The 25,941-nt window shown below is 38.1% G+C and overlaps 2 protein-coding genes across 4 annotated transcripts in view; both read left to right on the top strand.

The window, feature by feature from the left end:
• The window catches only part of PRRG1 (proline rich and Gla domain 1), a 315,720-nt gene that overhangs the window by 263,711 nt on the left and 26,068 nt on the right, over positions 1-25,941 (top strand). The gene's annotated exons all lie outside the window — the stretch shown is intronic.
• LOC128773846 (ferritin heavy chain-like) lies at positions 10,985-14,703 on the top strand. Its single transcript, XM_053891722.1, has one exon. The coding sequence runs from the start codon at positions 12,765-12,767 to the stop codon at positions 13,593-13,595; it is 831 nt and encodes a 276-aa protein (XP_053747697.1). The 5' UTR covers positions 10,985-12,764; the 3' UTR covers positions 13,596-14,703.

The raw sequence follows: 25,941 nt of genomic DNA, 5'->3' as shown, positions 1-25,941 counted from the left end.
ACATTTTATAACATTGTGAAGCAAGTGGTTCAACTAAAACCTCTTAGTTGGAATACTCAAAAAGCTTTGCACCCAGGGGTGTGGATGATTGTCCTGTCTGGGTGCATCACTGCAAGTCTTTATTCCTATTCCCTGGGTGCTCCATGCTCTACTCCACCCCAAGCTTTGGTTGCATTTTAGAAACTGAGTCAGTAATATCCAGGCGTTTTATTTTTTTTTAATTTTTTTTAACATTTTTATTTATTTTTGAGACAGGGAGAGACAGAGCATGAACAGGGGAGGGTCAGAGAGAGGGAGACACAGAATCTGAAACAGGCTCCAGGCTCTGAGCTGTCAGCACAGAGCCCGACGCGGGGCTCGAACTCACGGACTGTGAGATCATGTCCTGAGCCGAAGTCGGCCGCTTAACCGACTGAGCCACCCAGGCACCCCATATCCAGGCGTTTTAGACCTTAAGTCCAACTATTGCTTTTTCGATAATACCTGTCATTCCAAAGTGTTGCTATTTAAATTTGTTTTGTGTGAAAATTGTTGAAAGAGAAGTTGAAGAAAAAACTATGCAGCGCCCCTTAATACTAGGTTTTGTTACAAAAGTTACACCGGAGATCTCAATTTAGAGCCTATGGCAGGAGATAGCATGTAAACACTTTTGGGTGGGAATAGCAATTACAAGAAGTGTTCAGTGTCTGAGATATTTTAGAGTTAGTCGCTAGTTGCCCAGAGATTTCTCATCACACTTTCAGGCCCAAACTCAGATACTTTGGCATCATCAGGGAAATTCCTATTTCACTTAGCCTCTGATGGCACTTGAGCCACTGATTCAGAACTTTGCCCTTTGAGGGATGATGGACTTCAGTAAAGAAAGGAGGTAGGAATCAAGTTTGGGCATAGACACATAGGCAAATGTGGGGCATTGCTGCCACCATCTCCTAGCCATATTCTGCATTTTCATCCACATCTTCCCTAGGCCCATCCTGGGGCTTCCTAGTGGGGCTTCCTCACTACTTCTTTTGGGATTTCCTGAGAGAGTAAATTAGGCAGGGCCAAAGTATGTTATTTTGTGTGTATTTTGAAATTCCCTGTCTTGTTCCTGATCATAGAGGAAAAGTGTCAGTTTTTCACCATTGAGTATGATTTTAGCTGTGGGTTTATCGTTTGTGGCCTTTAATATGTTGAGGTATATTCCCTCTATACCCACTTTGTTGAGAGTTTTTATCATGAATGGATATCAGATATTGCCAGATGGCTTTTCTGTATCTATTGAGATGATCATATAATTTTTATCCTTTATTTTGTGAATGTGGTGTATCACATTGGTTGATTTGCGAATATTCATTCATCCTTGCATCCCTGCAGTAAGAATACCCCTTGATCATGGTGAATGATTCTTTTAATGGATTATTGAATTCAGTTTACTAATATTTTATTGAAGATTTTTGTATCTATGTTTCACCAGGGATATTAGCCTGTAGTTTTCTTTTTGTTTAGTGGTTTGTGTATCTTCGTTTAGTGTCTTTGATGGCCTCATGGAATGAATTTGGAAGTGTTAGGTACTCTTCAATTTTTGGAATAGTTTGAGGAGAATAAGGATGAACTCTTTAAATGTTTGGTAAAATTCACCTATGAAGCCATCTGGTCCTGGACTTTTGTTTGTTGGTAGTTTTTTTTTTTTATTATAAAATTCAGTTTTGTCACTAGTAATCAGTCTGTTCAGATTTTCTCTTTCTTCCTGATTAAGTTTTGGAAGATTGTGTACTTCTAGATATTTATCCATTTCTTTCATGGTGTTCAATTTGTTGGCATATAACTTTTCACAGCAGTCTCTTATAATCCTTTGCATTTCTGTGGTGTCAACTTCTCTTTCATTTCTGATTTTGTTTATTTGTGTCCTCTTTTTTTTCTTGATGAGTCTGGCTGAAAGTTTATCAATTTTATTTTTTCAAAGAGCCAGCTCTTGGTTTCATTGATTTTTTTCTTATGTTGTTGTTGTTTTGTGTTTTGTGTTTTTTGTTTTTTTTGTTTTTTTGTTTTTTTTTTTTTTTTTTTTTTTTAGTCTCTATGTCATTTACTTCCACTCTGATCTTTATTATTTCCTTTATTCTACTAACTTTGGGCTTCGTTGTTATTCTAGTTCCTTTAGGCATAAAGTTAGATTATTTATTTAAGATTTTTCTTGTTTCTTCAGGTAGGCCTATATCACTATTAACTTTCCTCTTAGAACTACTTTCACTGTGTCCCAAATATTTTGGACTGTTATGTTTTTATTTTCATTAGTCTCCATGCGTTTTTTGATTTGCTTTTTGATTTCTTCATTGGCCCATTGGTTGTTTAGTAGCATTTGGCTTAGCCTCCACATATTTGTGTTTTTCCACTTTTCTTCTTGTACTTGATTTCTGGTTTCATACTGTTATGATCAAAACAGATGCTTGATATTATTGATATTATTTCAGTTTTGTTAAATTTATTGAAACTTGTTTTATGGCCTAAGCTATGACCTGTCCTGGAGAATTCTCCATTTGAACTTGAAAAGAGTGTATATTCTGCTGGTTTTAGATGGAATGTTCTGTATATATCCGTTAGGACCATCTGGTCTAATGTGTCATTCACAGTCACTATTTCCTTGTTAATTTTCTGACTGGATGATCTATCCATTGATGTAAGTGGGGTGTTAAAGTCCCCTAATATTACTGTTTTCCTGTCAATTTCTCCCTTTCTGTCTTAATATTTAGGTGCTTTCATGTATTCAGGTGCTTTAATGTTGGGTGCATACATATTTACAATTGTTATATCCTCTTGTTGGATTGATCCCTTTATCATTAGTAATGCCTTTTTTGTAATTAGTAATGCCATATGTTTTGTCTGATATAAGTATGGCTTTTTTTTTTTTTTTTTTGCTTCCACTTCTGTGGAAAATTTTTTTCCATCCCTTCACTTTCAGTCTGTATGTGTCTTTAGGTCTGAAGTGAGTCACTTATAGGCAGTATATTGATGGGTCTTTTTACTTTTTTTATCCACTCATTTACCCTACGGCTTTTTTTTAATGTTTATTTTTGAGAGAGAAAGTGTGTCTGGGGGAGGGGCAGAGGGAGAGAGAGAAAATCCCAGTAGGCTCCATGCTGTCAGTGCGGGGCTTGATCCCATAGACCATGCGATCATGACTTGAGTCGAAATCAAGAGTTGGACGCTTAACCTACTGAGCCACCCAGGCTCCCCTACCCTGTGTCTTTTGATTGGAGCATTTAGACTTTTATATTTAAAGTAATTATTGGTAGATATAAACTTATTGCCATTTGTTAATTTTTTTAGTTGTTTTTGTACTACTTCTCTATTCCTTCTTTTCTTGCTCTCTTTCTTTGTAATTGATGACTTAATTTAGTGTTATGCTTGGATTCCTTTCTCTTTATTTTTAGTGTATATATTATAGGTTTTGGGTTTGATGTTACCATGAGGTTCATATATCCTAAGTATATAGGAGTCTGTATTAATTTGATAATTGTTTAAATTTGAACACATTCTAAAAAATAACTTTATTTTTACTCCCATTTTATGCATATGTTGTCACATTTTATATATTTTTATTTTGTGAATCACCTTAACTATTTTTTAGATATAACTGATTTTACTATTTTTGTCTTTAACCTTCATACTAGCATTATAAGTGATCTACTGCCTTTACTGTATATTTGCTTTTACTTGTGAAATTTTTTTCCTTTCATAATTATCTTCTAATTATGTCCTTTTCTGCTGAAAAAAGTCCTTTTAACCTTTCTTGTAAGGCCATTTTAGTGGTGTTGAACTCCTTTAACTTGTTTGTCTGGGAAACTCTTCCTCTCCACGGTTCTACATGGTAACCTTGCTAGGTAGAGTATTCTTGGTTGTGGGTTTTTTCCTTTTAGCACTTTGAACATATCATGCCACTCCTAGCCTGTAAAGTATCTGCTGAAAAATCAGCTGAAAAGCCATATGGGGTTTCCCTTATATATAACTGGTTGCTTTTTTCTTGGTGCTTTTAAGATTCCCTGCTCATCTTTAATCTTTGACATTCTAATTATTATATGTCTTGGTGTAGACCTCCTTGAGTTCATCTTATTTGGGGGTCTCTTTTATTCCTGGACTTGGATGTCCATTTTCTTCCCTAGGTTGGGAAAATTTTCAGCTCTTATTTCTTCACGTTATTTTCTGCTGCTTTCTCTCTTTCTTCTTCTGGGATCTCTCTCATGTAAATGTTAATATGCTGGATATTGTCCTAAAGAGCCCTTTACTCTATTCTTACTTTTTAGAATTCTGTTTTCATTTTGTTGTTCAGCAGTGTGCTTAACATTACACTATCTTCCAGATTGCGTTCTGTTTTCTGCATCCTCTAATCTGTTGATTCCTTTTAGTGTATTTTACATTTTATTTACTGTATTCTTCAACTCTGATTCTTTTTTTTTTTTTTTAATATTTTCTATCTCTTTGTTGAAGTTGTCATTGAGTTCACCTACTCTTCTCTAGTCTGGTGAGCATCTTTATGACTATTACTTTGAACTTTTTATGAGGTAGATTGCTTACCTCTGTTTCATTTCATTCTTTTTCTGGGGTTTTGTCTCATTCTTTCATTTGGAGCATATTTCTGTCTCCTCACTTTGTTTGACTTTCTGTGTTTGTGTCTATGAATTAGGCAGAATATCTACGTCTCCTAAACTTGAAGAATGGCCTTGTGTAGGGACATCCCCTTTTTAGACTGTGTGTCCCTGGCAGCTTTGGCTGGTTGGCTGGAGTTTTCATGGGCATGGGCTGGCAGTCCCAAGGCACTCCAAGCTGTGACCACCCAGGTTGGACAGCTGGAACTGAAGTGGGCACAAGCTGGGGTGTCCTGGGGCTTTCTGGGCAGAGGGTACCCTGGAAACACAGTAGACTTGAAACCAGTATGGTCTAGGATATCATGGGGCACTCTGCATAGGGGGTGCCACAGTGAGTCCCCTGGAGATCAAGTGGGTGTAATGCTGGGGTGTCCTAGGATGTTTTGTATCTGTGTTGCCTTGGTGAGATGACTAGAGCTATAGTGGACACTGTCCAGGGCTGTCCTGGTGTGTGCATTGCTGGGGTCACCTTATTGGGAACGCTGGGGCTGGTGTGGGCTGGGGCGCCCAGACTCTACTCCCATCTGTACAGTCAAGGTGGAGAGGGAATGTAAACAGTGGGGCTCACTAGTCCCTTCAACCCAAAGGGTTCTAGGACTGGTTCCTTTATATTCTAGTTGCTCTTTTAAAATTAGTGGTATTTTATTCTCTGGCATTCAGGCCCTTTTATAGATTATGAATCTTTAATCTAGTCTCAGTTATTCCTTTCAGGTTATGGTCCGAACTTAATTTGGAGGGTTTCAGACTGTATATTACCAAAGCGGTGGACATGCGAGCAGTTTGTTAACCTTGACCTGAAGTTACCTCATTTCCTCTCCTACTGCCAGTTAATCTTTTTCAAACCTATCCTCATAGACTGAGTACTGGCAGGAATACTGGGCCCATTTTTGTCACTTGTACAGTCATCTCCACCATATAGTTAATGTAACTCTGCATATTACAAGCAACAATATCTAGTTAATGATGCCCTGTTTAACCTCCATATATGCTGTTTACCCATGGTTACACTAAAGACACATAGAATTTCAGAACTCCTCAGTATACCTCATCAGAATTAATTTGGCAGAAGATATTCTTCTAATGGATCTGGTGGACATCCAAGAGTTCCATGGCAATATTGCATCAGAATTTGAGGTCACATAAATGATGATTCAGGTGTCTAAAGAGACCCTGCTTTGTGTAGCCACCCTAGTTTGACAGTCTAAACTCCTATTCCTTAGAGATAGGGAGATATGATCTACCTTTCTGGGCACTTTTGGGCATAAAAACTCATACCTTTTCTCCCACTTATGTTTTTTTAAAATGTTTTAATGTTTACTTTTGAGAGAGAGAAGAGAAGAGAAGAGAAGAGAAGAGAAGAGAAGAGAAGAGAAGAGAGTGTGCAAGCAGGGGAGGGGCAGAGAGAGAGGGAGACACAGAATCTGAAGTAGGCTCCAGGCTCTGAGCTGTCAGCACAGAGCCTGATGCGGGGCTTGAACCCACGGACTGTGAGATCATGACCTGAGCCAAAGTTGGACACTTAACCAACTGGGCCACCCAGGTGCCCCATTCTCTCCCATTTAAAACTTCCTGTTAGGTTTGCTTTATGCCCACCTTTTTCTCCTTTGCTCCTTCAGCTCCTGCTAGACCTTGACCTTAAGATCATGAAGCAAAGAGAGGAGCATGATTTGCCCTTTAACGTTACCCTTCCCATTTTTTTTCCTTTAGTATTTTGAGGGGAATGAGGTAGAAGGGGACAGAGGTCTCTAAGTTAGCTGGTATTGCTGTATCCTCTTTTTGTCTGTCACTAAATCTTTGGTGGGCCTAATTATAAGTTGGGTGGGAGGTGCATGGTGTTCTTCAGGGGGTCCTAAAAGAAACCTCTGTACAACACAGTTCCAGAAATAGGAGTTATGGTCCTGTGTTGGCCTCTACCAACCCCTTCCCCAGCTGGCTTCTATCCTAGTATGCATGCTTCATATCCTTGTTGGGGCCTTTTGCCTGGCAAACAGCCCTCTGGTGCAGAGTAGCTGCAACATGGCTCAGGTTTTCCACAGTATCCACTGAACCGGTGGAAAATTCCTACACCCTTGTTTTTTGTTTTTTGTTTTTTTAATTTTTTTTAATGTTTATTTATTTTTTGAGAGAGAGAGAAAGAGAGAGATACAGAGTGTGAGTGGGGGAAGAGCATGGAGAAAGAGGGAGACACAGAATCTGAAGCAGGCTCCAGGCTCTGAGTTGTCAGCACAGAGCTCTAACTCACGGATCGTGAGATCACGACCTGAGCCAAAGTCGGATGCTTAACTGATTGAGCCACCAGGTGCCCCTTGAACACCCTTGTTTTCCACCTCGGGAAAGATCTATACCATCGCTGACTCTGTTGCTTTTCCTCAAATATACCCTGCCCTTCATATGGGCATAGAGTGCAGTATTGGGGGTTCATCAGCTATTCCACAGCTTAAGCAGATGTCCACTCAGGGAATGAAATATTAGTGTTCTCTTCATACATGTATCCTGTAACTGACTTTCTTGGAATAACTGAGCTCCCCTCAGTTGTTCAAAGTCTTAGGGTCTAAACAAGAACTATGAATCCATGAAATGTGACACACTAGCCTAGCATGTGTAGTAGTGATTCTAGTGGCCCTGTCAGCCACTGTGCTGCTGCTTTGGGATGCTTAACTACTTGGTAGACAGTACTGTCCTTGTTAGAAATGACTCACATTATCTAACAGTGAGCTGCAATCAGTCAGTGTAATTGATGAGAATAAAACTTTCACATTCAAATTGGGATGTGAGTAGAAACCTAGATCAGCAACTTTGCTTGGTATAAATGGTTATGCATCTCTTCATTTGAAAGATGATGTCACATGCCTCCCATAGCATGCTAGAAGGTTAGCTATGAATTCAGAAGTGGGGTTTACCTGTTTCTCAAGCAATTATATTCCTTAGTCTAATACACTAAACCTCCCACTCCAAAAAGGGAAGGAAAAAAAGTTGGAAACCACCCATTTTAGGATGAGACCGAAATGTAAAATGACACAATATCCAACAGAAAATGACAATTTTTTCTTTATTAATGTTTTGTGTCTACATAATACTGTAGACTATTAAGGCCACAAATAAATTACCAAAAAGTTTAAACAGTTATGAGTATTTTAAAAGTGTCTACTTTGATAGATATTTCAGACAAGTGAGTAAAAAAATATTACCATATTTCATTGATTCTCTGATCATTTATTCACATTTTCTCTGAAATTGAAGTTCAGCTTATCAGTGACATCATGGATTAGTTTAAAGCATGTTTTTTCCCCTTTTTTAAAGGTTTTTTGTTTATTTATTTATTTATTTTGAGAGAGAGAGAGCACAAGCAGGGGATGGGCAGAGAGAAGGAGAAACAGAGTCTCAAGCAGGCTCCACACTGCTCGAACTCACCAACAGCCAGATCATGACCTGAGCTGAGATCAAGAATGGGATGCTTAACTGACTGAGCCACCCAGGTGCCCCTTTTTTCCTTTTTTTTTTTTAATGGTCATTCATTTTTGAGAGACAGAGCATGAGCAGGGGAGGGGCATAGAGGGAGACACAGAACAGGCTCCAGGCTCTGAGCTGTCAGCACGGAGCCTGATGTGGGGCTTGAACCCATGAACCGTGAGATCATGACCTGAGCCAAAGTCGGACGCTTAACCGACTGAGGCACCCAGGCGCTCCTTCCTTTTTTCCTTTTTTAATACATAAAAAAATAATGTGCTTTTCGATTCATGGTATATTTAATAAAATACAGCAGCTAATCACCTCTCGTGCCCACTCCTCAGAAATTCCCATCTGGGTGTGGTCACTACTGTAAATCAGTTTCTGTTATAGTAGGTAGCTGCTGATTCCTTTAATATTTGGGGTTGTCCTTGGTTTCTTCCCACACGGGTGTTAGGGTATAGTCTCCCCAGGACAAGGCTGACAGTGGCCCTCATAGTTTGAATATCAGTAACTGTAGAAATAAAATTCCATTTAGCCACTTCCAAGATACGATCAAATCAGTGGCAAAGGAAATTGGTGTCATAGACTCTAAGTCTAAAGTTCCCTTTTGGCCAACAAAAGAGCAGGACACAGGATTAAGGTGAGAGATGGCGTATGTCTGGGAAAAGACAGGAGCCCCGAATAAGGGTCTTTGCCCTATATTTATTAAGATCAGAAGGCTTACAAACGTGATTGGCGGCACAAAGAGACAAACTGTGAACATTAACCTGGGGATGTGAGGGAAGAGGGGCATTTGGAAGATATACAGTGTTTGGGGTTTGGGTCAATATAAACAAAATCCTGGCGCCGGGCAGATGGTTGTTAATGGCAGACAGGAGGTGCCATGTCTAACTTAGCTAGCCTAGGGGATGAGACAGTCAGGTGGAATAACCTCGGGGTTAACAACGCACCTTTTCTTTTGTTAACCATCTCCGCTCTGGGCTGCTTCACCTGCAACGCAGCGGTCTATAGCTCAATTTATCTGTTTACCTAACTTGGCCCTTTCTTCCTGTGAAAGTAGCTTTTCTGGTACAGTACTAAATTGGGGGGCATTTTTGCCCTGCATGCCTAATTTTGTTTACCTCATATACCTTTGCATTGGGAGCCTGGGTACCATCAAGCTGAAACAGAGGATCTGCTCCTCCACTGTACATACAACAACCAACTGAGAAAAGAGGGCTCTGTCTTTTCTTGAATTGTATATTTTAGAGAGTAGCACTAATGCCATAACTTAGAACCGCATGATTATTTGAACATTAAGGTATCATCCCATTCCCAAAGCTAATATTTGCTACCAGTCACTGCTTATCATGAATAGACTAAAAGCTGATTTTTCTTTCCATTCCACTGTTGAAGAAAGATTCATGGAATAGACCAATTATATTTATAATCGATAGGGTCCATGAAAACCAAATAGGTTAAGCTCTTCATTTTTAAAATAGCCCCACAGAAGTCATTTTACTCCTTTTTCCATAGCGAGATACTGATTGGTACAGCCGAAAATAGGACCCAGGTCTCCTAATTCAGTGTCTTCCCTCCCTTCCCATCCCCTCCTTCTGCATTGAACATAATTCTCTCCTAATTTAATTGATGGTTATGCCAGGGGTTCTCCAATGAAACAACTTAGTTTTTTCAAGTTCAGATATGAGTGAAATGGAAAAATTGGTAGGCTGGCACCTACTTTTAGCTAGATTTTTAATTTTATTGTTTTAAAATGCTTGGAAACAATACCATTTGGGACAGGCAAAGGTAATATTCTTTTCATCTTTGGACCAATATTGTGAATGCCAAAAAGACGAATGATGCATGCAACTTCTGATTGGAATTGGAACTTGTAGCTTTTGATTACTAATCTAGTACTTATAAGCACCATACCATGTAGCCGATATACCCGGAGCATAAGGCAGGATGTCTTGAAGAGAAGAAAACCTAATAAAACTTGCAATATAATAGGGCCAGTTAAGAATGAATATAGACGTAGTCTGAGGTTTCCTGTTATTATCTGAGAAGTGGCATCTTGAACTTCTAGACAATTCTGAACTTGTTTGGTTTGACGGTAAGATCATTTTCAAGGGAGCTGTCTTGAAGCTAAATAAACTGATGAGGTTTAATTATGATTCTAGAGTGATGTCTGAAGAGGTAGAGGAGATGATAAAGAATTAGTTCTATTTAAAGTTAATGAAACTTTTCAATTCTACAAGTATTCATTTTTATTACTTTGAAAGACATTACATTGTAAAGATTCAGGTGCATACTAATAACTAAAATGAGATAAACTAGCAAAAATAATAATTACCCATTAACCTAGAATTTATATTAGTTTTTCATTAAAACCGTTCTCTTCCACTTTGTTTTCTATTTTAAAATGTTAAAACTCAGGGCAAACTCTAGACAAAAGCAGAGATAAATAATTATCTACTAAGGGTTTTAGTATCTCTTCAACTTAGCATAAAAAGATAATTTATTCCAATATACACCATTCTTTTTGCCTTCTCTGCCAGCTCTTGTATTACTCACTTCCGTTATCTTAGAAATCCTGTGCTCAATGGCAGTTTGATTATGATTTGCCCTACCACCAACATAATTGGAGAGAAAAGAAAGTAATTGCTTGAATTAATGTATTCTAAGTTACTAATGAATAGAAATGAGGCAGAAACTGTTGATTACTGATATAAAAACTATTTCACCTCCTTCTTTCTTGCTAAGAGAACCCCAGTTTAGGGGAGTAATAACATATCTAGTTGCTAGAGATAAATCATAATTAGCCTAAGTCAGCCATAGCAATATTGTTCCCTTTTCGTAACTGGTAGTAATGTCTTCTCTCTCATTCTTGATATTGGTAATTTCTGTCTTCTCTCTTTTTTTACTGATCAGTCTGTCTAGAGATTTATCTTTTTTTTTTTTTAATCTCAAAGAATCTCTGTTTGGCTTTATTTAGTTTTACATATTTTTGTTTTGTGTTTCACTGAATTTTTTGTTCCTTTATCATTTCCTGCCTTCTGATTGGTTTGTGTGTATATTGCTCTTCTTTCTCTAGTTCCTTAAGGTAGAACTTTAGATTTTCAATTTCAGATATTTGTTTTCCTTTTTTAATGTTATAGGGTTTGAATCATTTGAAATTTATTGAGACTTGGTTATGGCCCAGAATATGATTTTTCTTGGTAAATGATCCATGTGTACTTGAGAAGAAGGCGCTTCTAAAGAATATATTTTAAAGTTTCTTCTCTTCTGTTTCCAGCATTCTTTCTTTCTTTTCTTCCTCTTCCTCCTCCTAATTGTGACAAGTAATACCACACTGGTTGCCTGCAGAGAGGACAGCTGTGTGGTTTTGACCCATGGGAATGTATTACCTTTTCAGACAATTATTTAATTTTTAGTAAAGAATGATAATTGAATCATAGTGGTGGCTAAAAACACGCACAAAATCTACACACACAAACAAAAGGATTATGAGTAGCAGACCAGAAATTATGAGGAATTCTTGGAAGACAGGAAAAGCAGGTGCTATCAGATTAGTTAATTCAGATAACTCAAAACACCTGCAGTAGAAAACCAAGCATGTGCATAGAAACTTGAACAGTTACACTGCAGAAGGTCCCCAGGTCAACCATGTGATTAAAGAGCTACTATGAACAGCAGATGTTTTATCTGCCCTGCTCTGAAATGTCCCCAAACCCTACTTAAATTAGAAGTAAGCACTTGTAGTATTGGACCTTTAGGCTCCCCAAACTACACTCCAAAGACAGTGAATGAGGTTGAGACAAATGCAGACCTGCACAAAAGAAGGGATAAAACAGAAGCACACATGTACCTAGAAGGGACAAATAACTACTTTTCCATCATCAGAAATGCCATTTTTGTTTTGGCAAGAGGAAGGGTCCCTACCCTACCTACAAGCACCCTGCCATGTACCCCCAAAGAGGAGACTACTACTTTATATTGACATACTGTGCAATCCCGTTCCAAGGAAAAGCCTATTAGTGAAATGGACATCACAACTGTACATCAGATACATGCTGATTATGTAGGCTAATCAAATGTGCCCTTTATTCCTAAATATGAAAGGACAAAGTTTGGGAAATATTTGAGGAAGGTGAAAGAGAAGATCATAAACAGAGCAATTTCTGAGGTTAAAAAAAATACAGGAAACAGAGTTACCAAAAAAGCCAAATTCATACTCAGAATTTTGAGAATTTGAATAAGAATGTGAATTGAATAAAACTATGAATTTGAATAGGAATATGAATTTGAATAGGAAGGCTGAGAATATTTGAATAGGAACAGGCTGTAATAAAAGGGATCCATTCAAGATCCCTTTTTTATACCAATAAAATTAAGTAATTGTAAAACGGACACATTATTGCAAAATTAAAATCTTAAACCCCAGGGGGCGCCTGGGTGTCTCAGTCGGTTAAGCATCATGATCTCAGAGTTCTTGGGTTCAAGCCCTGCACTAAGCTGTGTGCTGACAGCCCAGAGCCTGGGGTCTGCTTCGGAATCTGTGTCTCCCTCTCTACCCCTCCATCTTTCCCTTGCTTGCTCACTCACTCTGCTTCTCAAAAATAAATAAACATTAAAAAAAAAATTCTTAAACGGTGCTCAGCGCAGGGTCTCCCTGCCTCACTTAGGCTCCACCCGAACCTGGAACAGAGCATGCGCGGCCCCGCCCCACCCCTTATCCCCCTTCCCCCAAACCGGAAACTCGCCCCCGTTTCCTGTAACGGACCCCAGTTCCGGTTCTATCCCAGAGCTGTTGCTGCGTCCGAACCCAACGGACGCTGCCTAGAGGTCTCCATTGCCACTGAGTGCCTCTGGCTTCTCTCGCCATTCAAGCTGGGCAATCTTCGGGGCCGCCGCCGCCTTCGGCCTCGCCACTGCCTGGTCCGGGGTCCTCGCTTCAGAGTTGCCTTGACCTTGGGGCCAGCGCCGCCAACCATGGCCACCGCGCCGTTCTCTCAAGTGTGCCAGAACTACCACCCCGAATGCGAGGCCGCCATCAACAGCCAGATCAACCTGGAGCTCTACGCCTCCTACGTGTACCTGTCGATGGCTTTCTATTTCGACCGCGCCGACGTGGCCCTGGAGAATGTCTCCAAGTTCTTCCTGCGCCAGTCCCACGAGGAGAAGGAGCGTGTCGAGAAGCTGATGCAGCTGCAGAACCAGCGTGGGGGCCGCATCCACCTCCACGACATCATGAAGCCTGACCGCGACAACTGGGAGAGCGGCCTGAAGGCCATGGAGTGCGCCTTTCACCTGGAGAAGAGCGTGAACCAGAGCCTGCTCGACCTGCACCAGCTGGCCACCGACAAGAACGACGCCCATCTGTGCAGCTTCCTGGAGACCAACTACTTCCACGAGCAAGTCAAGGTCATCAAAGAGCTGGGGGGCTACATCACCAGCCTGTGCAAGATGGGGGCCCCGGAAGATGGCTTGGCAGAGTACCTCTTTGACAAGCTCACCCTGGGCAACAGCGACAAGAACTGAGTTGGGACTGCCTTCCCATAGCCACAGGGTGCATGGTAACTTCCCCTGGTCACCATGCCGAGCATGCATTTTGCAGTATTGCACTTGCAAAACGTTCCAGTTTTCTTTCTTCCAGTTTTGCCATAAAGTTACTTGGTTGCAATAAAGTTATTTTGTTCCTAAATAAATAAAGGTCTCTGGTTGATGTATGCACATCTTTCACCTTTTAAGTTTTATAGTAGGTATCCAGGAGTCTCTCCACCCACCCAACCCTATCCATATGCAGCTGAGGATCTCCAGAAATGGAGGGAGAAGGTATTCCATGGGACCCTGGAAAACACAAAATTAATCTTCCTCTCATAAGCAGTGTGGGTGGTGGTGGTTTAGAGCCCTGAAGAATGTGGGAACCTATGCATAGTAAAAGTATAAAAACATTGCCTGAAAGTTATGACTGAGGTTGATCTGGGGAAAGAGTGAAGGAAATGGGATTGGGCAGGGATTAAAATAAAGGAGGTCTTCTACTTTACCCTAAAAACTTTTACTTTATCAAAATAAGTAAATACTAATATTTTTTGATTCTAGATAGCAAGAAAGGGACCCCAGAAGCCATTATGGCAGAGAACCTCTTTAACAAGCTCACTGTGGGCAATAGTGATAAGAGAAACTTAATCTTAGGCTGGCTTCCTACTGGATATGAGAGTGATTTGCCTTTGGTCCCCTGTGCAGGACATGCATATTGTCATTAGAAAACTTTCACTTCCCCTTATGAATAGTGTGGTTATGTGGTTTGGGGTAAGATGGGTGGTTTGGGGCACTGGTTGCTGTAGATGGATGTATATGGTAAACGTATAGAAAAAACATGGTCTAGAATTTATAATAGTGGTTGCTTCTGGGAAAGAATTGAAAAATGGGATTGGACAGGGATTAAAATAAATGGAGCCTTCAACTTCATCTGAAGTTTTTAGCTGATTAAGTCATACAAATGTTAATGTTTATTGTTTGTAAGTAACAACCTGGGGACCCTGGAAACTGGCAGAGTGGAGTAACTGATTGGCAGGTTCACCCTTGTTGTCAGTGACTATGGGAACTGTGTTTTAGGTTTGCTTCTCTGGAGACACAGGTGCAACTTCAAATGGCCACCAGTACCAGGCATGCATGCTGCCATCAGAAAACCTCTAGTTTTGGGGGTTTATGTACACTTTGTAATAAACCCTGTTCAGTATAAGGGTTGAAAATTTAACAAAGATGCTGAACATCAAAATATTTGAGAATGACTGTGAGGTAAATTGAATCTTCTAGAAAGAAATAATTCATAATAATAATAATTCATAGTCATAGAAGAACCTTCTATAATAACAAGCACTCAGTAGAAATTCCAGAAGGAGAAAACAAGAGTTTGTGTAGAGTGGTAGACAATAATCAGGAAATAATTTTTCAAAATACTATAATCTCGGGGTGCCTGGGTGGCTTGGTCAGTTAAGTGTCCAACTCTTGATTTTGACTCAGGTCATGATTTCATGGCTTGTGAGATCTAGCCCCACATCAGGCTCTGTACTGACAGCATGGGGCCTGCTTAGGATTCTCTCTCTCCCTCTCTTTCTCTGCCCTTCTGCTCACGTACATGCGTGTACTCTGTCTCTCAGAATAAATGTTAAAAAAATACTATAATCCAAATACTATTACCATGTATATTTCCTCCTTTAATCTACTAGTGTTCTGAATTACATTAACAGATTTTCCTGTGTGGAATTATTTTTTATTCCTGGAATGAAACTTACTTGATCACTGTTGATTTGTTTTACTATAATTTTTTGAGATATGATTGAGATGTATGTGGCATTGTGTAATTTTAAGGTGTACCGTGATACACTGATATATTGGGAAATGATTGCCACCAAAGCCTTAGCAAAAACCTCTATCAATTCATGTAATTACCATTTCTTTTCGGTGGTGAGATTTCTTAAGATTTATTCCCTTAGCAATACTTAAGGATATTATATTGTTAACTATAATGACCCTTCTGTACATTAGATCTCCAAAGTTTGTACTATTTGATCAACATCTCCCCATTTTCTCCAATCCTTCAGCTTGTGGTAATCAACATTCTAATCTGTGTTTCTGAGTTTGGCTTTTTTGGTTCCATATATAATTGATAGACTACAGTATTTGTGTTTTTCTTATTTCACATAACATAGTGTCCTCAAGTTTCATCTAAGTTGTTGTAAATGGCAGCTTTTCCTTCTTTCTCATAGAGAAAGGCATGAATACCCAGAAAAGAAATGGCTGGATCATATGGTAGTTCTGTTTTTAATCTATTGAGGAATGTCGATACTGTTTTCTTTACTGGCTATATCAATTTGCACTCCCACCAACGGCGCACAAGGGCTTCCTTTTCTCCACATCCTTGCCAACACTTGGTATTTCTTGTCTTTTTAATGATAGCCATTCTAACACATGTGAGGTATATTGCATTGTGGCTTTGATTTTTATTTCCCTGATGACATGTGATGTTGAGCACCTTTTCTCTGCCCATTTTTTAATTGGGTTGTTTGGTTTTTTACTGTTGGGTTGTATAAGTTCTTTATATATTATGGAAATTAGCCCCTTATCAGACATATGATTTGCAGGTATTGTCTTCTATTCCATAGTTTCTTTTTGTTTGTTTTACTGTTTGTGTCTTTTGCTGTGCAGGTTTTTTTTTTTTTAATTTTTTAATGTTTTATGTTTGAGAGAGACAGAGACAGAGTCAAGCAGGGAGGTGCAGAGAGAGGAGACACAGAATCTGAAGCAGGCTCCAGGCTCCGTGCTGTCAGCACAGAGCCCAATGTAGGGCTCAGACTCACAAAACATGAGATCATGACCTGAGCCAAAGTCACCACTTAACTGACTGAGCCACCCAGGTGCCCCAGTAGTTTTTAAAATTAGTATAGTCCCACTTACTTATTTTTGCTGACATCACTCTTGCTAGTATTTTTATTTAGGATTTTGTATCTCTCTACCTTAATAAGTAGTTTTCTTTCAGGTGTGTAAGTACCATCTTTGTCCTGTTTAGGTATTAAGATTACTCTGGCCTTGTAAAATAAATTGAGAAAAATTTTTTTCATTTTTATATGCTTGTGCTTTTGGTATAATATCCAGAAAATCATCTCCAGGACCAATATGAAAGAACTTTTTTCCTATGTTCTCTCCTTGGAGTTTTTTGGCTTCCGTCTTAGTTTAAGTCTTTAATCCTTTTCAAGTTAATTTTTGTGCATGGTGTAAGACAGGGGTCCAATTTCATTCTTCCGCATGTGGTTATCCAGTTTTCCCACCACAGTTTATCAAAGACACTGTCATTTCCCCATTGAGTATTCTTGGCACCCTTGTCAAATATTAGTTGACCCTTTATGCATGGGCTTATTTCTGACTTTTTGATTATGTTCCATTGGACTGCATGTCTTTTTTTTAATGCTGGCATCATGCTGTTTTGAATTATATAGTTTTATATTGTTTGAATTCAGGAAGTATGATGCCTCCAGCTAAGTTCTTTCTTGAGATTGCTTTGACTAGTCGGGGTATTTTGTGACTCCATAGGAATTTTAGGATTGTTTTTCTATTTCTGTAAAACATGTCATTGGAATTTTGATAGGTGTTGCAGTGAATCTATAGATGGCTTTGAGTAGTATGGACATTTTAACCATATCAGTTCTTCTGATCAATGAACACAGGATATCTTTCCATTTATCTGTGTCTTCAGTTTTTTTCCATGCAATTCTTAAAGTTTTCAGTGTACAGATCTTTCACCTGCTTGGTAAATTTATTCCTATGTATTTTATTGTTTTTGATGCTAATGTAAATGGGATAGTTTTCTTTATTTCTTTTTCTTGTTGTTAGTATATATAAATGCAACTGTTTGTGTTTATTTTATTTTATTTTATTTTATTTTTTAATGTTTATTTATTTTTGAGAAAGAGAGCATGAGCAAGGAAGGGACAGAGGGAAGAGGGAGACATAATCCAGATCAGGCTTCAGGCTCCAGGCTCCGAGCTGTCAGCACAGAGCACGACATAGGGCTCAAACTCATGAACCACGAAATCATGACCTGAGCCAAAGCTGGACGCTTAACCAACTGGGCCACCCAGGCACCCCTGTTTTGTTTTTATATCCTGCAACTTTTTTGGATTCATTGATTATCTCTAATAGGTTTTGGTGGAGTATTTAAGACTTTCTAGATATAAAAGCATATCACCTGCAAAGATAATTTGACTTTTTTTTCCTTTCCAATGTGGATGCCTTTTATTTCTTTTTCTTGTCTAAATGCTCTGGCTAGGACTTCCAGTATTATGAATATGAGTGGTGAGAGTCAGCACCTTTGTCTCATTCCTAATCTTAGTAGAAAAGCTTTCAACCTTTCACCATTGTGGATGTTGTCATAGCTTGCCCTTTGTGACCTTTATTATGTTGATGTATCTTTTCTATACTCAATCTGTTGAGAATTCTTAATCATAAATGTTAAATTTTGCCAGATGCTCGGGCACCTGAGTGGCTCAGTCAGTTAAGCATCGTACTTTGGCTTGGGTCATGATCTTGTCTAAATCATTGTTTTCCAAGGACTCCTGAACTGATGGACTCCTGAACCAAGATGGACGGGAGCCAGTTGACAGGCCACTATAGGGTTCATACCTGGGAACAAAGTCTATATGCCCTTTACCCAATGCACAAGTGGTTTAGACTCTTCCTGAGTCACTTGGCATATGGAGCTGGATCATCCTACAGCTCCCACAAAGCCACTTTTGTCTGTGGGATGGATGCTAAATGATTCTTGGGGTAGGGGGTGCAAAAACAACAGATGTCTTATTACACCATGCTGCTGACATCACTCTTGCTAATACTTCTATTTAGGATTTTGTATCTCTCTACCTTAACATGTAGTTTTCTTTCAGGTGTGTAAGTACCATCTTTGTCCTGTTTTGGTATTAGGATTACTCTGGCCTTGTAAAATAAATTGAGAAAAAATTTTCATTTTTATATGCTCTGGAATAGTTTTCATATTATAGGTGTGGTTTTTTTTTGTTGTTGTTGTTCTAAGAAGATTTAGTAGAATTCACATTAAAATTATTTGAGTCTCGGGGCGCCTGGGTGGCTCAGTCTGTTAAGTGTCTGACTTCAGCTCAGCTCATGATCTCTTGGTTCGTGAGTTTTCTGCTGTCAGTGCAGAACCCACTTCAAATCCTCTGTCTCCCTCTCTCTCTGACCCTCCCCCCATCTCTTTCTCTCACAAAAATAAACATTGAAAAAATTATCTGTGTCTCTTCTCTTTTTAAAGATAGATGATTTTATTTCTGTAAAAAATGACATTGGGATTTTTAGGGATCACATTGAGTCTGTAGGTTGTTTTGGGTACCACAGGTGTTTTGACAGTATTAAGTCTTCTATTCCACAAACAAGCTATATCTTTACATTTACTTGTTTCTTTAATTTCTTTCAGCAAAGTTTTGTGTCACATTCATTGATTATCATATGTTCAACTATCCTCATGCCCCAAGGATAAATCCACTTGGTCATGATGTATGATCATTTTAATGTGCTGTTGAATTCAGTTTGTTGATATTTGTTGCATTTATATTCATTAGAAATATTGGCATATAGTTTTATTGTAGTGTCTTTTTCTGGCTTTGGAATCAGAGTAATACTGGCCTCATAAAATGGGTCTGGAAGTGTCCCTGCTTCTTCATTTTCTTGGAAGAGTTTGAGAAAGATTGGTATTAATTCCTCTTAAATTCATTTAGAACCACAAAAGACCCAAATAACCAAACAGTCTTGAGAAAACACAAAGCTGGAGGCCTCACACTTCCTGAATTCAAAACATATTACAGACTTACAGTAATAAAAACTATATGGTACTGGCATAAAGACAGACATATAGACCAATAGAACTAAACAGAAAGCCCAGAAATAAACCCACATATATATGGTCAAATAGTCTTCAACAAGGATGCCAAAAATCCATAATGGGGAAGGTATAGTATACTCAATAAGTACTGTTGGGAAAATAGGATATGCACATGCATAAGAATGAAAATTGAAACCTATATTACACCAGACACAAAAATCAACTCAAAATGGATTAAAGACTTTGACATTAGGCAGCAGGCAAAGGGAATCACATTAGAGCTACTGATAAAATTATAGCTAAAATTGATAAATCATCATGCACTTTGCCATTGAGACTCTCAAGCTTTCTTACACATTAGAATTAGCACCAGACTACATCCTAGGCCAATTATATCAGTCTCAGGGGGCAGGAGCTAGGCATTCCAGGCACTCAAACCAATGTGAGCACCTTGCTCCTCAAAGTGTACTCTATGGCAAGCAGCAGCAACCTCACCTGAGAGCCTGCTAAAATTCAAAATCCCAAGCCCCATCCCAGACCTACAGTATCAGAATCTACATTTTAATAAGATCCCAGGTGATGAATATGTACCCTGACATTTGTGAAGCACTGATTTATCATCCTAGATTTCAACCATGGCTATATACATTGGGATAAACTGGAATGCTGGAAAATAATACTCATACTCAGACTTAAACAACTTATCCCATTATATCTTTATGAATATACTGGAACAAACACACTAAAAACTTAGTGTAACTTCAACAATTATTCAATTGGCAAATATTTAAAAAGATTTGAAAACCCTATCTAATTTCCACTGATGTTGGATATGTGCATACACACTCAAAAAAATTTTTTTAATTCCACTATACTTAACATACAATGTTATGTTATTTTCACGTGTTCAATATAGTGATTCAACATGTTTATACATTACTAAGTGCTCATGATAAGATTATAATTTATTTTTATGATAAGTGTACTTTTAATCCCCTTCATCTATTTTACCCATACTCCCACCCTCCCCCCTACCACTGGTAACCATGTGTTCTCTATAGTTAAGAGTCTGGTTTTTTGTTTGTCTCCTTTTTCTTTGTTAATTTGTTTCTTAAATTCCACATATGAGTGAAGTCATGTGGTATTTGTCTTTCTCTAACTTCTTTCACTTAGCATTACACCCTTTAGTTCCACTGACGTTGCAAATGGCAAGATTTCATTCTTTTTTATGGCTGAGTAATATTCTTTTATAGATGTACTATATCTTCTTTATCCACGGACACTTCGGTTTTTAACCTATCTTGATTATTGTAAATAATGCTGCAATAAACATAGGGGTGCATTTATCTCTTTGAATTAGTGTTTTTTTTGGGGGGGGTAAATACTCAATTATGGAATTACTGGATCACATGGTAATTGTCTTTTTAATTTTTGAAGAGCCTCCATACTGTTTTCTGCAGTAACTGCAGTAGTTTGCATTCCCAACAGTGCACAAGGGTTCCTGTTTCTCCACATCTTGCCAACACTTAGTGTTTCTTGTGTTTTTAATTTTAGCCATTCCAACAGGTGTGAGGTGATATCTCATTGTAGTTTTGATTTGCATTTCCATGATAGTTAGTGATATTGAACATCTTTTCATGTGTCTTTCTGCCATCTGGATGTCTTTGGGAAAAGTCTGTTCGCGTCTTCTGCCCATTTTTAATTGGATTATTTGTTTTTCTTGTGTTGTATAAGTTCTTTATACATTTTGGATACTCGTTATCAGATATGTCATTTGCGAATATCTTCTCCCATTCAGTAGGTTATCTATTAGTTTTGTTGGCTGTTTTCCTTTGCTGTGCAAAAGGTTTTATTTTGATGTACTCCCAATAGTTTACTTTTGTTTTTATTTCCCTTGACTCAGGAGACATATCTAGAAAGATGTTGTTACAGCTGATGTCAGAGAAATAACAGCCTGTGCCCTCTTCTAGGATTTTTATGTTTTCAGGTTTCACATTTAGGTCCTTAATCCATTTTGAGTTCATTTTTGTGCATGGTGGAAGAAAGTGGTCAGTTTTCCCAGAACCATTTGTTGAAGAGACTGTCTTTTTTCCATTCCGTATTCTTGCCTCCTTTGTTGAAGATAAATTGACCATAACATTGTGGGTTTATTTCTGGGCTTTATATTCTGTTCCATTGATCTGTGTGTCTGTTTTTGTGCCATTACCATACAGTTGTGATTACTATAGCTATGTGATATAACTTTAAATTTGTAATTGTGATGCCTCCAGCTTTGTTCTTCATTTTGAAGATTGATTTGGCTCTTTAGGGTGTTTTGTGGTTCCATACAAATTTTAGTATTCTTTGTTCTAGTTCTGTGAAAAATGTTGCTGGCATTTTGATAGGGGTTACACTAAATCTGTACATTGCTTTGGGTAGTATAGACATTTTAACAATATTTGTTCTTCCAACCCATGAGCATGGAATGGCTTTCCATTTATTTGTGTCATCTTCAGTTTCTTTCATCAGTATTTTATATTTTTCAGAGTACAGGTCGTTCACTTCCTTGGTTAAGTTTATTCCTAGGTATTTTTAAATTATTTTTGGTGCAGTTGTAAATGGGATTGTTTTCTTAATCTCTCATTCTGCTTTTTCATTATTAGCATATAGAAATGCAATGGATTTCTGTACATTGATTTTGTATCCTGCCACCTTACTGAATTTGTTTGTTCTACTGGTTTCTTTGTGGAGTGTTTAGGGTTTTCTATATAGTGTCATTTCATTTGCAGATAGTGAAAGTATTACTTCTTCCTTGCTGGTTTGGATGCATTTTATTTCCTTTTGTTGTCTTCTTGCTATGGCTAGGACTTCCAGTACAGTGTTGAATAAAAGTGGTGAGAGTAGGCATCCTTGTCTTGTTCCTGATTTAAGGGGAAAAGCTCTCAGTTTTTCACCAGAGTATGAAGTTAGCTGTTGGTTTTTTATAGACTGTCTTTATTATGTTGAGGTATTGTCCCTCTAAACCTACTTTGATGAAGGTTTCTATCATGAATGAATATTGTATTTTTGTCAAATGCTTTATCTGAATTTATGGAAATGATCATATACTTTTCATCCTTTTCTCTTATTGATGTGATAGATCACTTTGATTGATTTGTGAATATTTAACCACCCTTGCAACCCAGGAATAATAAATCCCATTTTATCATGTTGAATGATTTTTTAATACATTGTTAGATTCACTTTGCTAATATTTTGTTGAGGAATTTTGCATCTAGGTTCATCAGAGATGTTGGCCTATAGTTCTCTTTTTTTGTGGTGTCTTTATCTGGTTTGGGTATCAGGGTAATTCTGGCCTCATACAATGAATTTGAAACTTTTTCTTCCTCTTTTCTTTTTGGGAATAATTTGAGAAGAATAAGTATTAACTCTTCCTTAAATGTTTGGTAGCATTCACTTGTGAAGCCATCTGGGTCTGTACTTTTGTTTGTTCAGAGTGCTTTGATTACTGATTGAATTTCCTTGGTGGCAATTGGTCTGTTCAAATTTTCTCTTTCTTCCTGATTCACTTTTGGTAGGTTATAGGTTTCTGGGAATTTATCCATTTCTTCTAGTTTGTCCAATTTGGTGGAAGATAATTTTTCATAATACTCTCTAGCAATCCTTTGCATTTCTCTGGTGTTTCTTGAGTCCTCTTTCTCTTTTCCTTGTTGAGTCTGGCTACGGGTTTGTCAATTTTATTGATTTTATTTTCAAATACCCAACTCCTGGTTTCATTGATCTGTTCTATTGTATCTTTTTGGTTTTTATATCATTTTTTAAATTTCAAGTTTTTATTTAAATTCTAGTTAGTTAATACATAGAATTTAGTGATTCATTACTTACACATAACACCCAGTGCTCATCATCACAAGTGCCCTCCTTAATACCCATCACCCATTTTGTTCATCCCCCCATCAGCCTTCAGTTTATTCTCTATAGTCAAGTCTCTTCTGGTTTGCCTCTCTCTTTTTTTCCCCTTCCCCTGTGTTCATCTCCTTTGTTTATTAAATTCCATGAGTGAAATCATGTTATTTGTCTGTGACTGACTTATTTCGCTTAGCATGATACATTGTAGCTCTATCCATGTTGTTGCAAATGGCAAGATTTCATTCTTTTTGATGGCTGAGTAATATTCCATTGAGCATGCAACACACACACACAACACACCACCTCTTCTTTATCCATTCATCAGTCGATGGACATTTGGCCTCTTTCCATAATTTGGCTGTTGTTGATAATGCTGCAGTAGACATCACTGTGCACATGCCCGCTCGAATCAGTATTTCTGTATCATTTGGGTAAATACCTAGTAGTACAGTTGCTGGACTGGAGTGGTGCAGTTTCTAGATTGGATTGCTAGTAGTACAGTTGCTGGATTGTTCTTTTTTTTTAACTTTTTGAGGAACATCCATGCTGTTTTCCAGCGTGGCTGCATCAGTTTCCATTCTCACCAACAGCGTAAGAGTGTTGGTTCCCTTTTTTCACATCCTTGCCAACATCTGTTTTTTCTTGTGTTGTTAATTTTAGCCATTCCAACAGGTGTGAGGTGGTACCTCATTGTGGTTTTGATTTGTATTTCCCCAATGATGAGTGATGTTGAGCATCTTTTCATGTGTTGGTTGGCCATATGGATGTCTTCTTTGGAGAAGTGTCTATTCATGTCTTTTGCCCATTTCTATACTGGATTGTTTGGTTTTTGGGTGTTAAGTTTGATAAGTTCTTTATAGATTTTGGATACTAACCCTTAATCTAATATGTCATTTGCAAATATCCTCCCATTCTGTCAGTTGCCTTTTAGTTTTGCTGATTGTTTCCTTTGCTGTGCAGAAGCTTTTTATTTTGATGAGGTCCCAACAGTTCATGTTTGCTTTTGTTTCCCTTGCCTCCAGAGACATGTTGAGTAAGAAGTTGCTGTGACCAAGGTCAAAGAGGTTTTTGCCTGCTTTCTCCTCGAGGATTTTGATGGCTTCCTATCTTACATTTAGGTCTTTCAGCCATTTTGAGTTTACTTTTGTGTATAGTGTAAGAATGTGGTCCAGGTTCATTTTTCTGCATGTCGCTGTCCAGTTTTCCAGCACCACTTGATGAAGAGACTGTCTTTATTCCACTGGATATTCTTTCCTGCTTTGTCAAAGATTAGTTGGCCATATATGCTCTCATATTTTATTCTGTTTTTTATTTGTTTCTATATCATTTATGCTCTCATCTTTGTTATTTCCCTTCTTCTGCTGGATTTAGGCTTTATTTGCTATTCCTTTTCTAGCTCATTTAGGTATAAGGTTAGGTTGTATATTTGAGACTTTTCTTGCTTCTTGAGGTAGGCCTGTGACCTCTTATGACTGCCTTTGCTGCATCCCAGAAGTTTTGATCATGTTTTCATTTTCATTTGCTTTCATGTATTTGTTTTCTAAATTTTCTGGTTGGCTTATTCATTCTTTAGTGGGATGTTGTTTAGCCTCCATGTATTTGTAGTCTTACCAGATTTTTTCTTGTAGTTGACTTTAAGTTTCATAGCTTTGTGGGCTAAAAATATGCATAGTATGATTTCAGTCTTTTTATACTTGTTGAGGCCTGGTTTGTGACCCAATATGTGATCTATCCTGGAGAATGTTCCCGGTCAAAAAGACTATTCAGCTTTAGGATGAAATGTTCTGAATACATCTTTTACGTCCATCTGCTCCAGGCTGTTCTTCAGAGCCGTTGTTTCCTTGTTGATTTTCTGCTTAGATGTTCTATCCATTGTTGTAAGTGGGGTGTTAGAATCCCCTAGTATTATTGTATTATTATCAATGAGTTTCTTTGTTATCAATTGATTTATATATTGGGTCCTTCCGAATTGGGGGCATACATATTTACAGTTGTTAGATCTTATTGGATAGACCCTTTTATTATGATATAGTGCTCTTCTTCATCTCTTATTACAGTCTTTGGTTTAAAGTCTAGTTTGTCTGATATAAGTGTGGCTTCTCTATCCTTTTTTAGGAGTCCATTAGCATGATAGATGGTTCTCCATCCCCTCACTTTCAATCTAGAGGTGTCTTGAGGTCTCCTATGTATCTCTTGTAGGTAGCATGTAGATGGGTCTTGTTTTCTCACCCATTCTGATACCCTTGTATATTTTGACTGGAGCATTAAGTTCATTTACATTCAGAGTAATTATTGATAGATAACAAATTAGTGCCATTGTGTTACTTGCAAAGTTGCTGTTTCTGGAGGTTTTTTCTTTTCCTTTCTAGTCTTTGTTGCTTTTTGTCTTTGCCACTTAAAGGGTCCCCTTTAATATGTTTGCATGGCTGGTTTAGTGGTCACAAACTCCTTTAGGTTTTGTCTGGGATGTTATTTATCTCTCCTGTTCTAAGTGATAGCCTTGCTGGATAAAGTATTCTTGGCTGCATATTTTTCCCGTTTAGCACATTGAATATATCATGCCAGTCCCTTCTGGCCTGCCAGGTTTCTGTGGAGAGATCTACTGCT

The sequence above is a fragment of the Panthera pardus genome, unplaced genomic scaffold (assembly GCF_024362965.1).
Source record: "Panthera pardus isolate Hobbes unplaced genomic scaffold, ASM2436296v1 HiC_scaffold_27, whole genome shotgun sequence".
NCBI lineage: Eukaryota > Metazoa > Chordata > Mammalia > Carnivora > Felidae > Panthera > Panthera pardus.
Note: the sequence above shows the minus strand (reverse complement) of the source record. Positions and strands in the feature narration are given on the sequence as shown.